Genomic DNA, 11,928 nt, shown 5'->3' on the forward strand with positions numbered 1-11,928 from the left:
CCAATGTTGCAGTGACCTAATGATCTGTTCTTTTCCTCTAAATTATGGACAGAATAATTCAGGAAGAAGAAAAAAACAGTGTAAAATAGCATAAAACTAGTGTACCAATTTTACATCATTCAGGAATACCCACAGAGCAAAAGAAGAAGCATCTATTTTAAGGATCAGTTGCTGACCAATCTTGAAAGATGGGTTCAAGACCAATTTGGAAGGTATTCTACAGATTTAGCTAGTTTCTGCATGGCGGAAAAAAAGTGCATCATCACCTCTGTCGGTTCTGTCTCTCACTAATATCTCTCAAACAATAAAAATGGAGCATATAAATAGGAGACAAGCTCCCCACTGGTCACTAAGCCTAAACACCAACACTCAGTAACTCTGCTTCTAGTATCCCTTCTAACTTACTTTTAGTATAATGAACATTTCCTGAGATATATCTTACTAACATTACTTCTGGAAATGACCTTTAAAAATCTATAAATTCAAAGACTTTATCAGACACTATGATTCAATACATTTTCCAAATCATATCCTTCAAAAAAACACAGTTTGAAATTAGCATCTTTGTGATACAGAACTAAAGTAGTTCAGTTGAATTTTTGTGTTCAGCGTATTTGCAGGAATGAGCTGCATAAACAGCACAGTATTAGTTCGGTGTATCGTTGTAGATAGTTAGCTGCAGCGTTAAGGCAGCTCCAGCTCTTGGCATTATGGCTAAAACAGTGGGAAGATTTATAAAGATGCTACTAAATATAAGATTATTAAGTCAAAATCCGAGGTTCAACTTCTAGCAAAGAAAAAAAATACTTGATTAACTGACTTAATATTAGTGAATTGTATAAAAAAGCCTTCATCCCTTAATGGATTCAAATATATCAGTGTGTCCTAAGTACAGGCCCAGTCAGCCTGGGTTTATGAAGGGCAGATCCTGTTTAACAAACTTGATCTCCTTCTATGACAGGGTGACACACTTACTGGATGAAGGAAAGGCTGTGGACGTTGTCCGCTTTGACTTTAGTAAGGCATTTGACAGTGTTTCCCACAGCATTATCTTAGAGTAACTGTCTGCTCTTAGCTTGAATGAGCATACACTTTCATGGGTGAAACAGTGGTTAGATGGTCGAGTCCAATAAGTCATGGTTAATGGAGTTAAATCCACTTGGCAGCTTGGTGTCCTGTTTAATATATTTATCAATGATCTGGATGAAGGGATAGAGCACACCCTGAGTAAGTTTGCAGATGACACCAAACTGGGTGGAAGTGTCAATCAGCTTGAGGGTAGTGAAGCTTTACAGAGATCTAGATAGGCTGGGCCAAGGCCAGTGCCATGATTTCAATGAGGCCAAGTGACGGGTCCTGCACTTGGGCCACATCAACCCCCAGCAGCGCTACAGGCTTGGGGAGGAGTGGCTGGAAAGCTGCCAGGCAAAGAGGGACCTGGGACTGTTGATTGACAGAGGCTGAACATGAGCAGCAGTGTGCCCAGGTGGTCAAGAAGGCCAAGGGCATCCTGGCCTGCGTCAGGAACAGTGTTGTCAGTAGGAGGAGGGAGGTGATCATTCCCCTTTACTCAGCTTTGCTGAGGCTGCACCTTGAATCCCGTGTCCAGTTTTGGGCCTCTCTCTACAAGAAGGACATTGAAGTGCCAGAGAGGATCCAGAGGCAGGCTACCAAGCTAGTAAAGGATTTGGAACACATCTCATATGAGGAACAGCTGAGGGATCTGGGGCTGTTTAGGCTGGAGAAAAGAAGGCTCAGGGGAGCCCTTACCACTCTCTGCAACTACCTGAAAGGAAGCTGTACTGGGTCTGTCTGTTCTCCCTAGTGACAAGCAACAGAACAAGAGGAAACGGCCTTAAGTTGTGCCAGGGGAGGTTCAGGCTGGATATGAGGAGAAGGAATTTCTTTACTGAAAGGGTTGTCAGGCATTGGAACGGGTTGCCCAGGGAGGTGCTGGAGTCATAGTCCCTGGAGGTGTTTAAGAGATGAGTGGATGTTGCACTTAGGGAAACGGTGTAGTGGTTGATAGGGCTGGGACAAGGGCTGGACTCAATGATCTTAAAGGTCTCTTCCAGATGAAATGATTCTGTGATTCTATATTCAGTCATTATAAACACATCTGGGGCTTTAAAAACCCTCCAACTTGTATAACATCTCACATTATTCTGAAAGAAGAAAAAAAAGATCTGAAACAATTATTTTGATGTGCTATAAATATCATTTTCACTCAGAGAAAATATTTATTTTTGTGTCTATAGAGGACAGAAAAGCACACCTATACAGCATGTGCAATTACAGCACTCATAATATTATTGCAGCAATTAGAAAATATGGTACTTGAAAGCACTTGTGGAAAGTTGGCAGTGTTGACAGTGGAAACACACTGAAAACAGCAAAACCTACCATGCTTACAAAACACTACAAGCTAACAATATTTACACAAGAACCAAACAAATGCTGGAAGGAAGGTGTCAATAAAATACAAACAAGCAGAAATCTTTGTAAGTTTTCAATTCCAATTCATCCTCAGTTTGTCTGTTTGACCCACTACTTTGTCTCAAAATACAACAAAGTTCTAAAGATTTGTGGAGAAGTTACCTCAGTATTATCATCATCTGAAAACCTAACCTGGTAAGATTCTCTAAATTTTACTGTAAAATACTTTAAATAATTTTTAAAAGTGCTGGAATGTCAAAGATGGAGGCAAAGTAATCATAATATTCATCTCCTCGACTTTCCATTTGTTTTTTTTTAATTCTACAAGGAAATAAGAAATCTAACAAGACTCGTATTTGCACACATACAACTTAAAGACAACTTCTTAAGAGGTCAATTTTCTGTTTGTCACCTGTACCAAGTTAAATATTTTGAAATGGCTGACAAGAAACACTAAGAAAGTGTCATCAGGCTGATCTGCAGCAAATAATTTAAACTTTTAGATTCAATGAGACCTCAGGGATCTGAATGCACTCTGACAAAATAACAGATTCCGGATCATTACAGCTCTAACTTAAAAAAAAAAATCAGGTAGCCTTGAGAATTACATGCTATTTATTATGTATAGAATTTGTAAATAAAGGCTTTTGGTTTCCTAAGTTTCAAGTACATACACAAGTACTACAGTACGTTAGCTAGCATGGTTATACATATGCCATGTCTCATATGGGTTGGACAGAATTTTCTACCACCACTAGATGGAAACCTGAATTACCTTTTAAACTGACAATTCTGCAAATGCTCCATTGCTGGTTCCGCTTATACTGTATCTGACAATTGATATCTTCTGATTTAGAGATCTAATCACATGCTGGTTGTCACAAACCTGTACTCATTAGGAAAGCATCCACAAGTGGACAGACACGGCACTTCTACAGTGTCTTCGAATCTGAAAGCATTAACAGAAATGCTTATTTCCCAAGCCAGTGCTACTCAATGCAAGGAGTAAGCTATTAATGCATCTTAGATATTTACTCCACTTCTGTAGCAATTTAAACTTCTCAATCTAAGTTACAAGTAATAAAAATTGCTGTGCTCTGCCAAAGAATTTCAGTTGGGATTTAGTTAATGTCACACTATACATGTCAAAGGTAAGTTATATACTTTACAAATTTGTGCAACGATCAAATCATCTGAAATTTATAAACCTAACTGCACACCACATATTTATAGAGAGTTCCACCACTTCAGTGGAATTTACCGTGCGATGTAACCTGAGGTGACTGCACACGCAAGCCACTGACATAAGTCTCTGATGTGACCTCAGTCACTCAGATATTATTTCCTACTGTGTCGACACAGCTGTAAGTAAAAACTTCAGCTATCAGGCAAGCACAGTTAGCAGGACAGCCATCTGACTAGCTACCTGCAATCATAGACGTGATAATATAGAGATCATTGTCACAGTAAGATGACAGAAGCATTGAGAGTACTAATGCAACGGCTTATAACATTTTTCATTTGGAAAAACACAGTAAAGGTCTAAAACAAAATCTCACATTTGCTTTTAAGTCTTATTTTTCCATCAATCCCAGAAACACCATTTTTAAAACAGGGAAAAAAAAAAGAGAGCGGTATATTTACAAATGACAAAGCTAAACAAAAGTTAATCAAATGTTATCCCACACCAATACGTAGAGAGAAAAAAATCACTGGCCTTAGCAGTGGGCAGACAAACCTGTATGAGAATGATGCTGCTCTCCAGATGAGAAGTACCAAATGCCCTTTCCCATCTCAGGTGTGCAACACACACAAACCTGCAGATATCCACCAGGTTACACATGAGCAAGCTCCCAGACCACGTGGACTCTCCATCAACTTCTGCTTCTAAACCCCAATTAGAAGGAGCACTGGAAGTACAGAAGTGATGCCATAGAGGAAAAGGATGTTATTACCATGCAACGTGGCTATAGGTATTCATGTGGTCAACCTTTGCTTTTATTTTTGTTTGTCAAAGGGACAACTGCATATGAATGCTGGTTCAGGAAAATGAGCTAATAATGGGTGTAACCAAGGCAAAATTGCCATCCTACACAGTTAGCCTTCAAGTCTTACAGCAAAGCAGGCCACCAGGAATGCCAGGTCAGAGCAGCAGGCTGATTTCCTGCAGCTGGTCATACTCAAATCCCACATGCTCTTCAATTTATCAGCCACAACTCTGTGGCTCTCGGAAAAGTGAGAAATTCTTTCCTGCCTTTTAAGAAATATCAAAGAAAATAGAGGAAATTGTCTCCAATTTAGTTCTTACAAATTAATACTCAGTGAACTCCCTAAGTGGGGGCTAAATGCATAAGTCTCAGCAAGAATTTACTCTTACAAAGAAGGTTTTCATCCACATAGCCATAAAAATTACTAAAAGCAAATATGAATGTATCCGGTAACATTACAATGAAATACTACTCCTAAATACTATTTCACAACTTTTATTAAAGTCATAAAATGGCAAATCACATCAAATAAAATGTATTTCTTTGTCAGGCAAAGAAAAGATCACTTATATAATATACTTCACCATAACTGAGAGCAGAATATAGTCAGTGAGCTGCAGTTTCAGATATATACAACCTATATATTTACTGAAAGACAGTACAAAGGGTAATCCATGGGTCCCATTCCAGTCTGACTCCGCTACTGGCCACAGTATCCTCTTCCACTTGTCCAACTTACTTTGGCTATTTGCTCTTCAAATCCTCCTTTCAACATCTATACATATTTTTGAGTGCCAGAAGCTTAAAAATATATCAAGACAGGGCAGGAAAATCATACTAGATGTATCAGCAGAACTATGTCCTGGGAAATACCATGAAACTATCCTACAATCATCCCAGTAAACTAAATACTGCAAGTGACGTGAAAACAAATTTGATAAATGACACTTGTGTCATATTGAATCTCATACTAATTCAAAAAATTAGCTATTCTTGAAAGGCTACGTGACCAAGTTCTCCAGACAGAGAAATACAGGACTACCTTAATTTTACCAGTATAACATCTAGATTTGTTACTAGGAATGAAATAAAATGTCACTTTTCTTCTCAGTATGCAATAGCAGATGTCAGCTCTCAAATCAGTCCCACTTCATTTGAAAACTTATAAAAAGACAAGAGTGGACAAAGCATTTAAAAGGCAATTTATTTACTCTACTAGAAGTGAGAAAATGTTATATAATCCTGCAGAATGATAGTCTGGTCAGGATAGTCCAGACCTTCGCATCTGCAGGGCCAGGTTTTTTAAACAAGCTAAGTGAAAAATTGACATTTTCAAAATTAAAATAATTAACTTAAATGATGTAAAAGAAACAATTACTGAAATAACTTCTTAGCTGAATATTCTACATCTATACTCGTTCCTGTGCAACCCGAAATAGGTAAGCCTGCTTTAGCAGGGGGGTTGGACTAGATGATTTCTAGAGGTCCCTTCCAAACCCCACCATCCTCTGATTATATCATTTGTAACCTGGAATAAAGTAATCAAGATTATCTTAATATTACCTATTCTTAACTAACCATTCTCATCCGCTACCATTATGATTCAGAAGACTGCTAAACTTAGCCACTTCTCCTGATGTCTCCTGATGAACTGATGTCAACATCAGTTCAATAGCATTCCAAGGTAATAATCACTATCAATCTAATTCTATCAGCCACCTCCTGTAAATGAGTATAAAAAAATTTAATTAAAATATTAAATATTTATAAACCAGAAAGGAGCATGTATTAATAATGTATACACTTGATTTTAATCTATCTGGACAAACATAATTCCTGAAAAACAAAGCTTACTTTCTTTGTATCCGCCTTTAACACTTTCCAGCGAGTTTTAAGATGGAAACCATTGATCCAGCACCAATGACAGGAAAAAAGCAAAATATACATTGTTCTGCTTTTATACAAATGTGTATTTACTTGCAGACTACTTCTATCAGTCTCACTCACTTAAGAGCTTTTCTAAGAATATTCAAATGCTAGTTTCCCTATTTCATAAATGTAGATGGGTCAGTTTATGTTTCACATAAAATGCCATTAGCCATCCACACAGTTGGAATCTAACACTAAACACCACAGTAAACAAGGAGATCCCTTCTCATCTCCTTCACAAGAAAGTGACACGAATCATTCACATACTGACAATATCACCTAGGAGTCTTTTTACTCTTTTTCATCCCAACTCCTTTATATAGCTAATCTTAGAAGTTTTCTTTTAAGGTTTCATCTGTGCTTTTGTGGACTGTAAGGATATTCAAAATGCCTGCACTCGTCTTTGAGAATTAGGCTGAGTATTTCAATCCTGCACTGAGATCTAAAAGCCACAAAACACAATCTAATATTAAGGAACTATGGCAATGCTTGAATGCCCTGTAAAACTGAGATTATTTTATAGCTCTTTTTAAATGTATTTAAATGTTTCTAAATCTGAAAGGTTTTTCACCACTGTTCACAAGAAATAAGAGAATTTGCTCAGATTGTTTTCTTTGATAAATAATCAATGTCCCAGTTCTCTTGAGTCACCATGATTTAAATACCAAGGGAGAAAAAATAATTTGATGCAACTATGTGACAAAAATGCCAGGCTTGTTAACTAAACAATTAGCAAACACAAATCAAATTGGATGACAAGAAAGCATACCACAAACACAGATTATGTACTAGTACATTCAAGCACACAGAAATGGTCTGGCTATCCAAAAAAAAGCCTTGAGAGTTTTAACAAAAAGTAATTTAATGTTAAAGTAAGGCATTCTTGGAATTTTCATTCATGGGGTGGCCTATTAAGATTACATTTCATATTGAAGTCCTTATTCAAAGTCAAGAACCACTGATATAATCATGTACTTAGGCAAGAAGTACAGTTAGGGTTCATGTATGTGAAGCTGGACATGACAGCTTCAGACATTGCTAACTGTGTAATTCATACACACTTTAAGAACTAGGGGCATTTTGCAGGCATATGGGCATCTTCTGCAAGAACGGTTGTCTATTGCTGATTAAAAGAGTGTCCTGCTGTCCAGGAAAGGTGCAAAGAGGACTCATCCTTCTCTATTACCTAATCCAAGCTGCCGACAGTCCACCCTCCTCAGTTATCTAGCTCAAGTCTTTCAAGGGGCTGGGGACAATAGTATTCTGTAAGATGCAGAGTGAGTCTGCATCTAAAATGTGAAAGCCTGACTTAAATTCCACTCTTGAAATAGACTATTATTTAGGAGAGAAAAAAAAAATCCCGTAAGAAAGCAAAAATTAAGGATGAAAAGTGACACATCAAGTATGTGCTAATATATCCCAGCATCTTGCTAGAAGATAGACATATTTGTAAAGTTCTTTACATGCACACACTCAAAACAGTTATTAAATTAGTTTCCTTTCCTTGAACATATCATAACTAATAGCACTGAACGTCAGATTTCTAAATTAAACTTCTGTTCCTTGTAGTAGAATTTGTCCACAGTTTTCCATGTAATGTACCTTTAAAATATTTTAAAACTGAGAAACATTTTTCACTGTTTACTTTGTACAAATGGCTAAAGATGTTTCAATGTAAATAATTTCTTCCTTTAATAAAACTATTTTAAAGAAGACTTCAGCACTGAAAATAGCAACCTGTAACTTGTCTTTTTAGCTCACGTTAAAATTGGAAGCAACCATGCGGAAACATTTTGGCAATATCAAGTAAATGGCAATTGAGAATTACAATAGTATCAGGCATTTGAGAGGTAGATGTAAATTTCTCTGATTTCAGAATCTACAAGTTGGCAAGAGGCAATTAAAATGCCCTTATTCCTTTCCTCTGAAGAGAATACTAGGTGGTGGTCTCCTTGCTGGCTCCTGATGCCTCAGCACAAGGGCAATGAGGCTGCTTTATACCCAGGACTTCAGTTACAGCAGGCAGAAGGGATCCGTCAGATCACCCTCCATTACCCTTCTGTTGATAATCCAGGAGCCACTGGATGCTACCTCTGTTAGCCAGCTTTCAGGGCAGAGCAGAGCAGAATACCATTTTCTTCCATAGAATGGAAACCAGTTTTGAGATTCAAAAATGCTACCAAGTCGATAGTTCAATGAGCACGGGAAACTTGTTTATAAATCTGTCTCTTGCAGTTGTTTTCCTGCTTTAACTGAAGGTTTTACACTGTGAAGTGTCTTTAAAATTTGCCTGTTATGCAGATTTTTTTGACAGCTTATTAATACACTATCATCTGCTAGAGCTCAGGCAAGTGGGAAAGCACCTCAAGGGTCTGTCTCCCTCCTATGCTGCTCCTGAAACTTGTTACATCCTCATTTGTGAGTGATTTGCTTTGCTGTCCTTGGTGAAACCAGGCACCAGGTTCACAGGAGAGGAGGAGTGGGGAGGTAAACAGTGAATCAATGTTCACAGAAGATTTGTTTCCTTAGGAAACACTCTGAATAAAGTTCACTCAAAAATTAAATACAAGTTCATGAGGAAGCTATTTACACCTATGTATTTAGGCACTTATAATTACACAACTGTTTATGTATGCAGTTATAAATACATCTATATACACATTTCTACAGTGTATTATTATAAATCATATAGATAATTTGTGTATATTTTTATATGTATATATAGCTAATTATATCACTATTGTGATATAATATACATTCACTTGTGTATGCAGAGCTATCACCACACATGGATGAAGCAAGGAAGTAAGAACCACAAAAGATAACCTGTCCAGAAACGTGTAAATACAGGGAATTTTGTAACTCTTTCATAACGAGTTTGCCCTTCAGCGGGTTGTGCCGGAAAAAAAGACAAGCTCCAGGCACACCAGCGATCAACACTTCGGTGGTAATTTCCAACGAACGAGCCACTGGGCGTTTTCTCCCTATGACACCTGTCCTTACAGAGCACCAAGTCCAGCGACGTGCTGCTGCGACAGGCCTGACAGGGACGGCGAACCGCGGGCGGGCAGGGACGGGACAGCGAGCCGAGGCCCGGCCGCCGGCTCAAGAGCGACTGGCGAGAGGCTGGTGTCCCCGACCGGGGCGGGCGCCCAGGCCTCCCCTGCGCGCCGGCGGGCAGGCCGCTCCGGTCCGGCGGAGGCAGGCGGCAACGGCGCGGAGCCCGCCGGCAGCGAGGCCCAGGCCCGGAGCCGCCCGAAGGGCCGGCCGCGGAGGCGCTCCCACCCCGAGCCCCGCGGGGCGGCAGGCAGCACTTGCCTCCCATTCCCGCAGGAAGCGCTGGGCCTCGGCGGGCCCGGCGGCCTTATGCCTCCTGAATTCCTCCTTCACGTAGCGGTCCCCCAGCGCCCGCAGGGCGGCCGGCAGCGCCCGGTGCAGCAGTAGGATACGCCGATACAGAGCCCGCGGACGGGCCGGCATGACAGCAGCTTCTGGCCCCGCCGAGCCCTGAGGCGATGGCACCGGGGGCGGGGCGAAGGGCCGGGCAAGCGTCCGGCCTCGGCTGAAAAGGGAGCAGCGTATGGTTCGCGGGCTGGTGGGGCTGGATCTTTGCTTCACGTTGTTAGAAAGTAATGCCAAATACAGTCTGAGCCTGTTTATTTGCAGAGAATTCGTCTGCACCGCTTTCATCTGCACGATGTTTAAAACGTTACCAAGAAATTAAGATGCAAATGTGGCTTTTACAATAGGTGGACGATGAATAAGCAAATCACATTATTTCAAAGAGATGTGTGTGGATGGCAGGGTTTGCAACAAAAATTAAAAATAAGTTGACTTTCACTTCTGTTTGCACCACCAGAAGAACAAGATGTGGACTTCATTATTAAATCACAGAATCTTGGGAGTGGGAGAGCATAGGATTGTTTCATCTGGAAGAGACCTTTAAGATCATTGAGTCCAGCCCTTGTCCCAGCCCTATCAACCACTACACCGTTTCCCTAAGTGCAACATCCACTCATCTCTTAAACACCTCCAGGGACTATGACTCCAGCACCTCCCTGGGCAACCCGTTCCAATGCCTGACAACCCTTTCAGTAAAGAAATTCTTTTTCCTCATATCCAGCCTGAACCTCCCCTGGCACAACTTAAGGCCGTTTCCTCTTGGTCTATTGCTTGTCACTAGGGAGAACAGACAGACCCAGTACAGCTTCCTTTCAGGTAGCTGCAGAGAGTGGTAAGGGCTCCCCTGAGCCGCCTTTTCTCCAGCCTAAACAGCCCCAGATCCCTCAGCTGTTCCTCATATGAGACGTGCTCCAAATCCTTTACTAGCTTGGTAGCCTGCCTCTGGATCCTCTCTGGCACTTCAATGTCCTTCTTGTAGAGAGAGGCCCAAAACTGGACACGGGATTCAAGGTGCAGCCTCACCAAAACTGAGTAAAGGGGAATGATCACCTCCCTCCTCCTACTGACAACACTGTTCCTGACGCAGGCCAGGATGCCCTTGGCCTTCTTGGCCACCTGGGCACACTGCTGCTCATGTTCAGCCTCTGTCAATCAACAGTCCCAGGTCCCTCTTTGCCTGGCAGCTTTCCAGCCACTCCTCCCCAAGCCTGTAGCGCTGCTGGGGGTTGATGTGGCCCAAGTGCAGGACCCGTCACTTGGCCTCATTGAAATCATGGCACTGGCCTTGGCCCAGCCTATCTAGATCTCTGTAAAGCTTCACTACCCTCAAGCTGATTGACACTTCCACCCAGTTTGGTGTCATCTGCAAACTTACTCAGGGTGTGCTCTATCCCTTCATCCAGATCATTGATAAATATATTAAACAGGAGTCCAACCCCTTAAATAAAGCAGGTTCATTAGCGGTTGGACTTGATGATCTTCAAGATCTTTTCCAACCATAACAATTCTATGATTCTATAATCTTGGTCAGGTCACTCAAGAACACATCCAGGCAAGTTTTGCAAACTTCCAGAGAAGGAGAGACTCCACAACCTCCTTGGGCAACCTGTGCCAGGGCTCCCTCACCCCTACAGGAAAGGAAGTTTTTCCTTGTGTTTAAGTGTAACTTTTTGTGTTCCAGCTTATGTCCATTATCGCTTGTTCTCTCGCTTCACACTACAGAAAAAAGCATCACCCCATCCTCCTGACTTCCACTCTTTAGGTACTTATAAGTGTTAATGAAATTCCCTGTTTGTCTTCTCCACGCTAAACAGCCCCAGGTCCTGGAGCATTTCCTCCAAGGACAGATGCTCCAATCCCCTGATCATCTTGGTGGCCATGCACTAGAGTCTCTTCAGAAGCTTCCTGTCTCTCTTGAGCTGGGGAGCCCAGAACTGGACACAGGACTCCAGATGAGGCCTCACCAGGGCAGGGTAAAAGTGGAAGGTAACCTTCCTCCAACTGCTGGCCACACTGCTCTTAATATACTCCAAGATGCCGTTGGCCTTCTTGGCCACAAGGGCACATTGCTGGCTCATATTTAGTTTGTTATCAACCAGGACTCCCAGGTCTCTCTCTGCAGAGCTGCTCTCCAGCAGGTTAATCCCCAGCCTATATTGGTGCATGGGGTTGT

At 41.3% G+C, this 11,928-nt stretch overlaps 1 protein-coding gene across 1 annotated transcript in view; it reads right to left on the reverse strand.

The window, feature by feature from the left end:
* The window catches only part of SDHAF3 (succinate dehydrogenase complex assembly factor 3), a 33,239-nt gene extending 23,393 nt beyond the window's left edge, over positions 1-9,846 (reverse strand). The window contains exon 1 of the mRNA XM_061997313.1: positions 9,672-9,846. Within this exon, the coding sequence (XP_061853297.1) occupies positions 9,672-9,833 (162 nt within the window). The 5' untranslated portion in view covers positions 9,834-9,846. The remainder of the gene's footprint in view (positions 1-9,671) is intronic.
* Positions 9,847-11,928: the final 2,082 nt, after the last annotated feature.

Source organism: Colius striatus, chromosome 5, assembly GCF_028858725.1.
Source record: "Colius striatus isolate bColStr4 chromosome 5, bColStr4.1.hap1, whole genome shotgun sequence".
In the NCBI taxonomy this organism is placed as follows: Eukaryota; Metazoa; Chordata; class Aves; order Coliiformes; family Coliidae; genus Colius; species Colius striatus.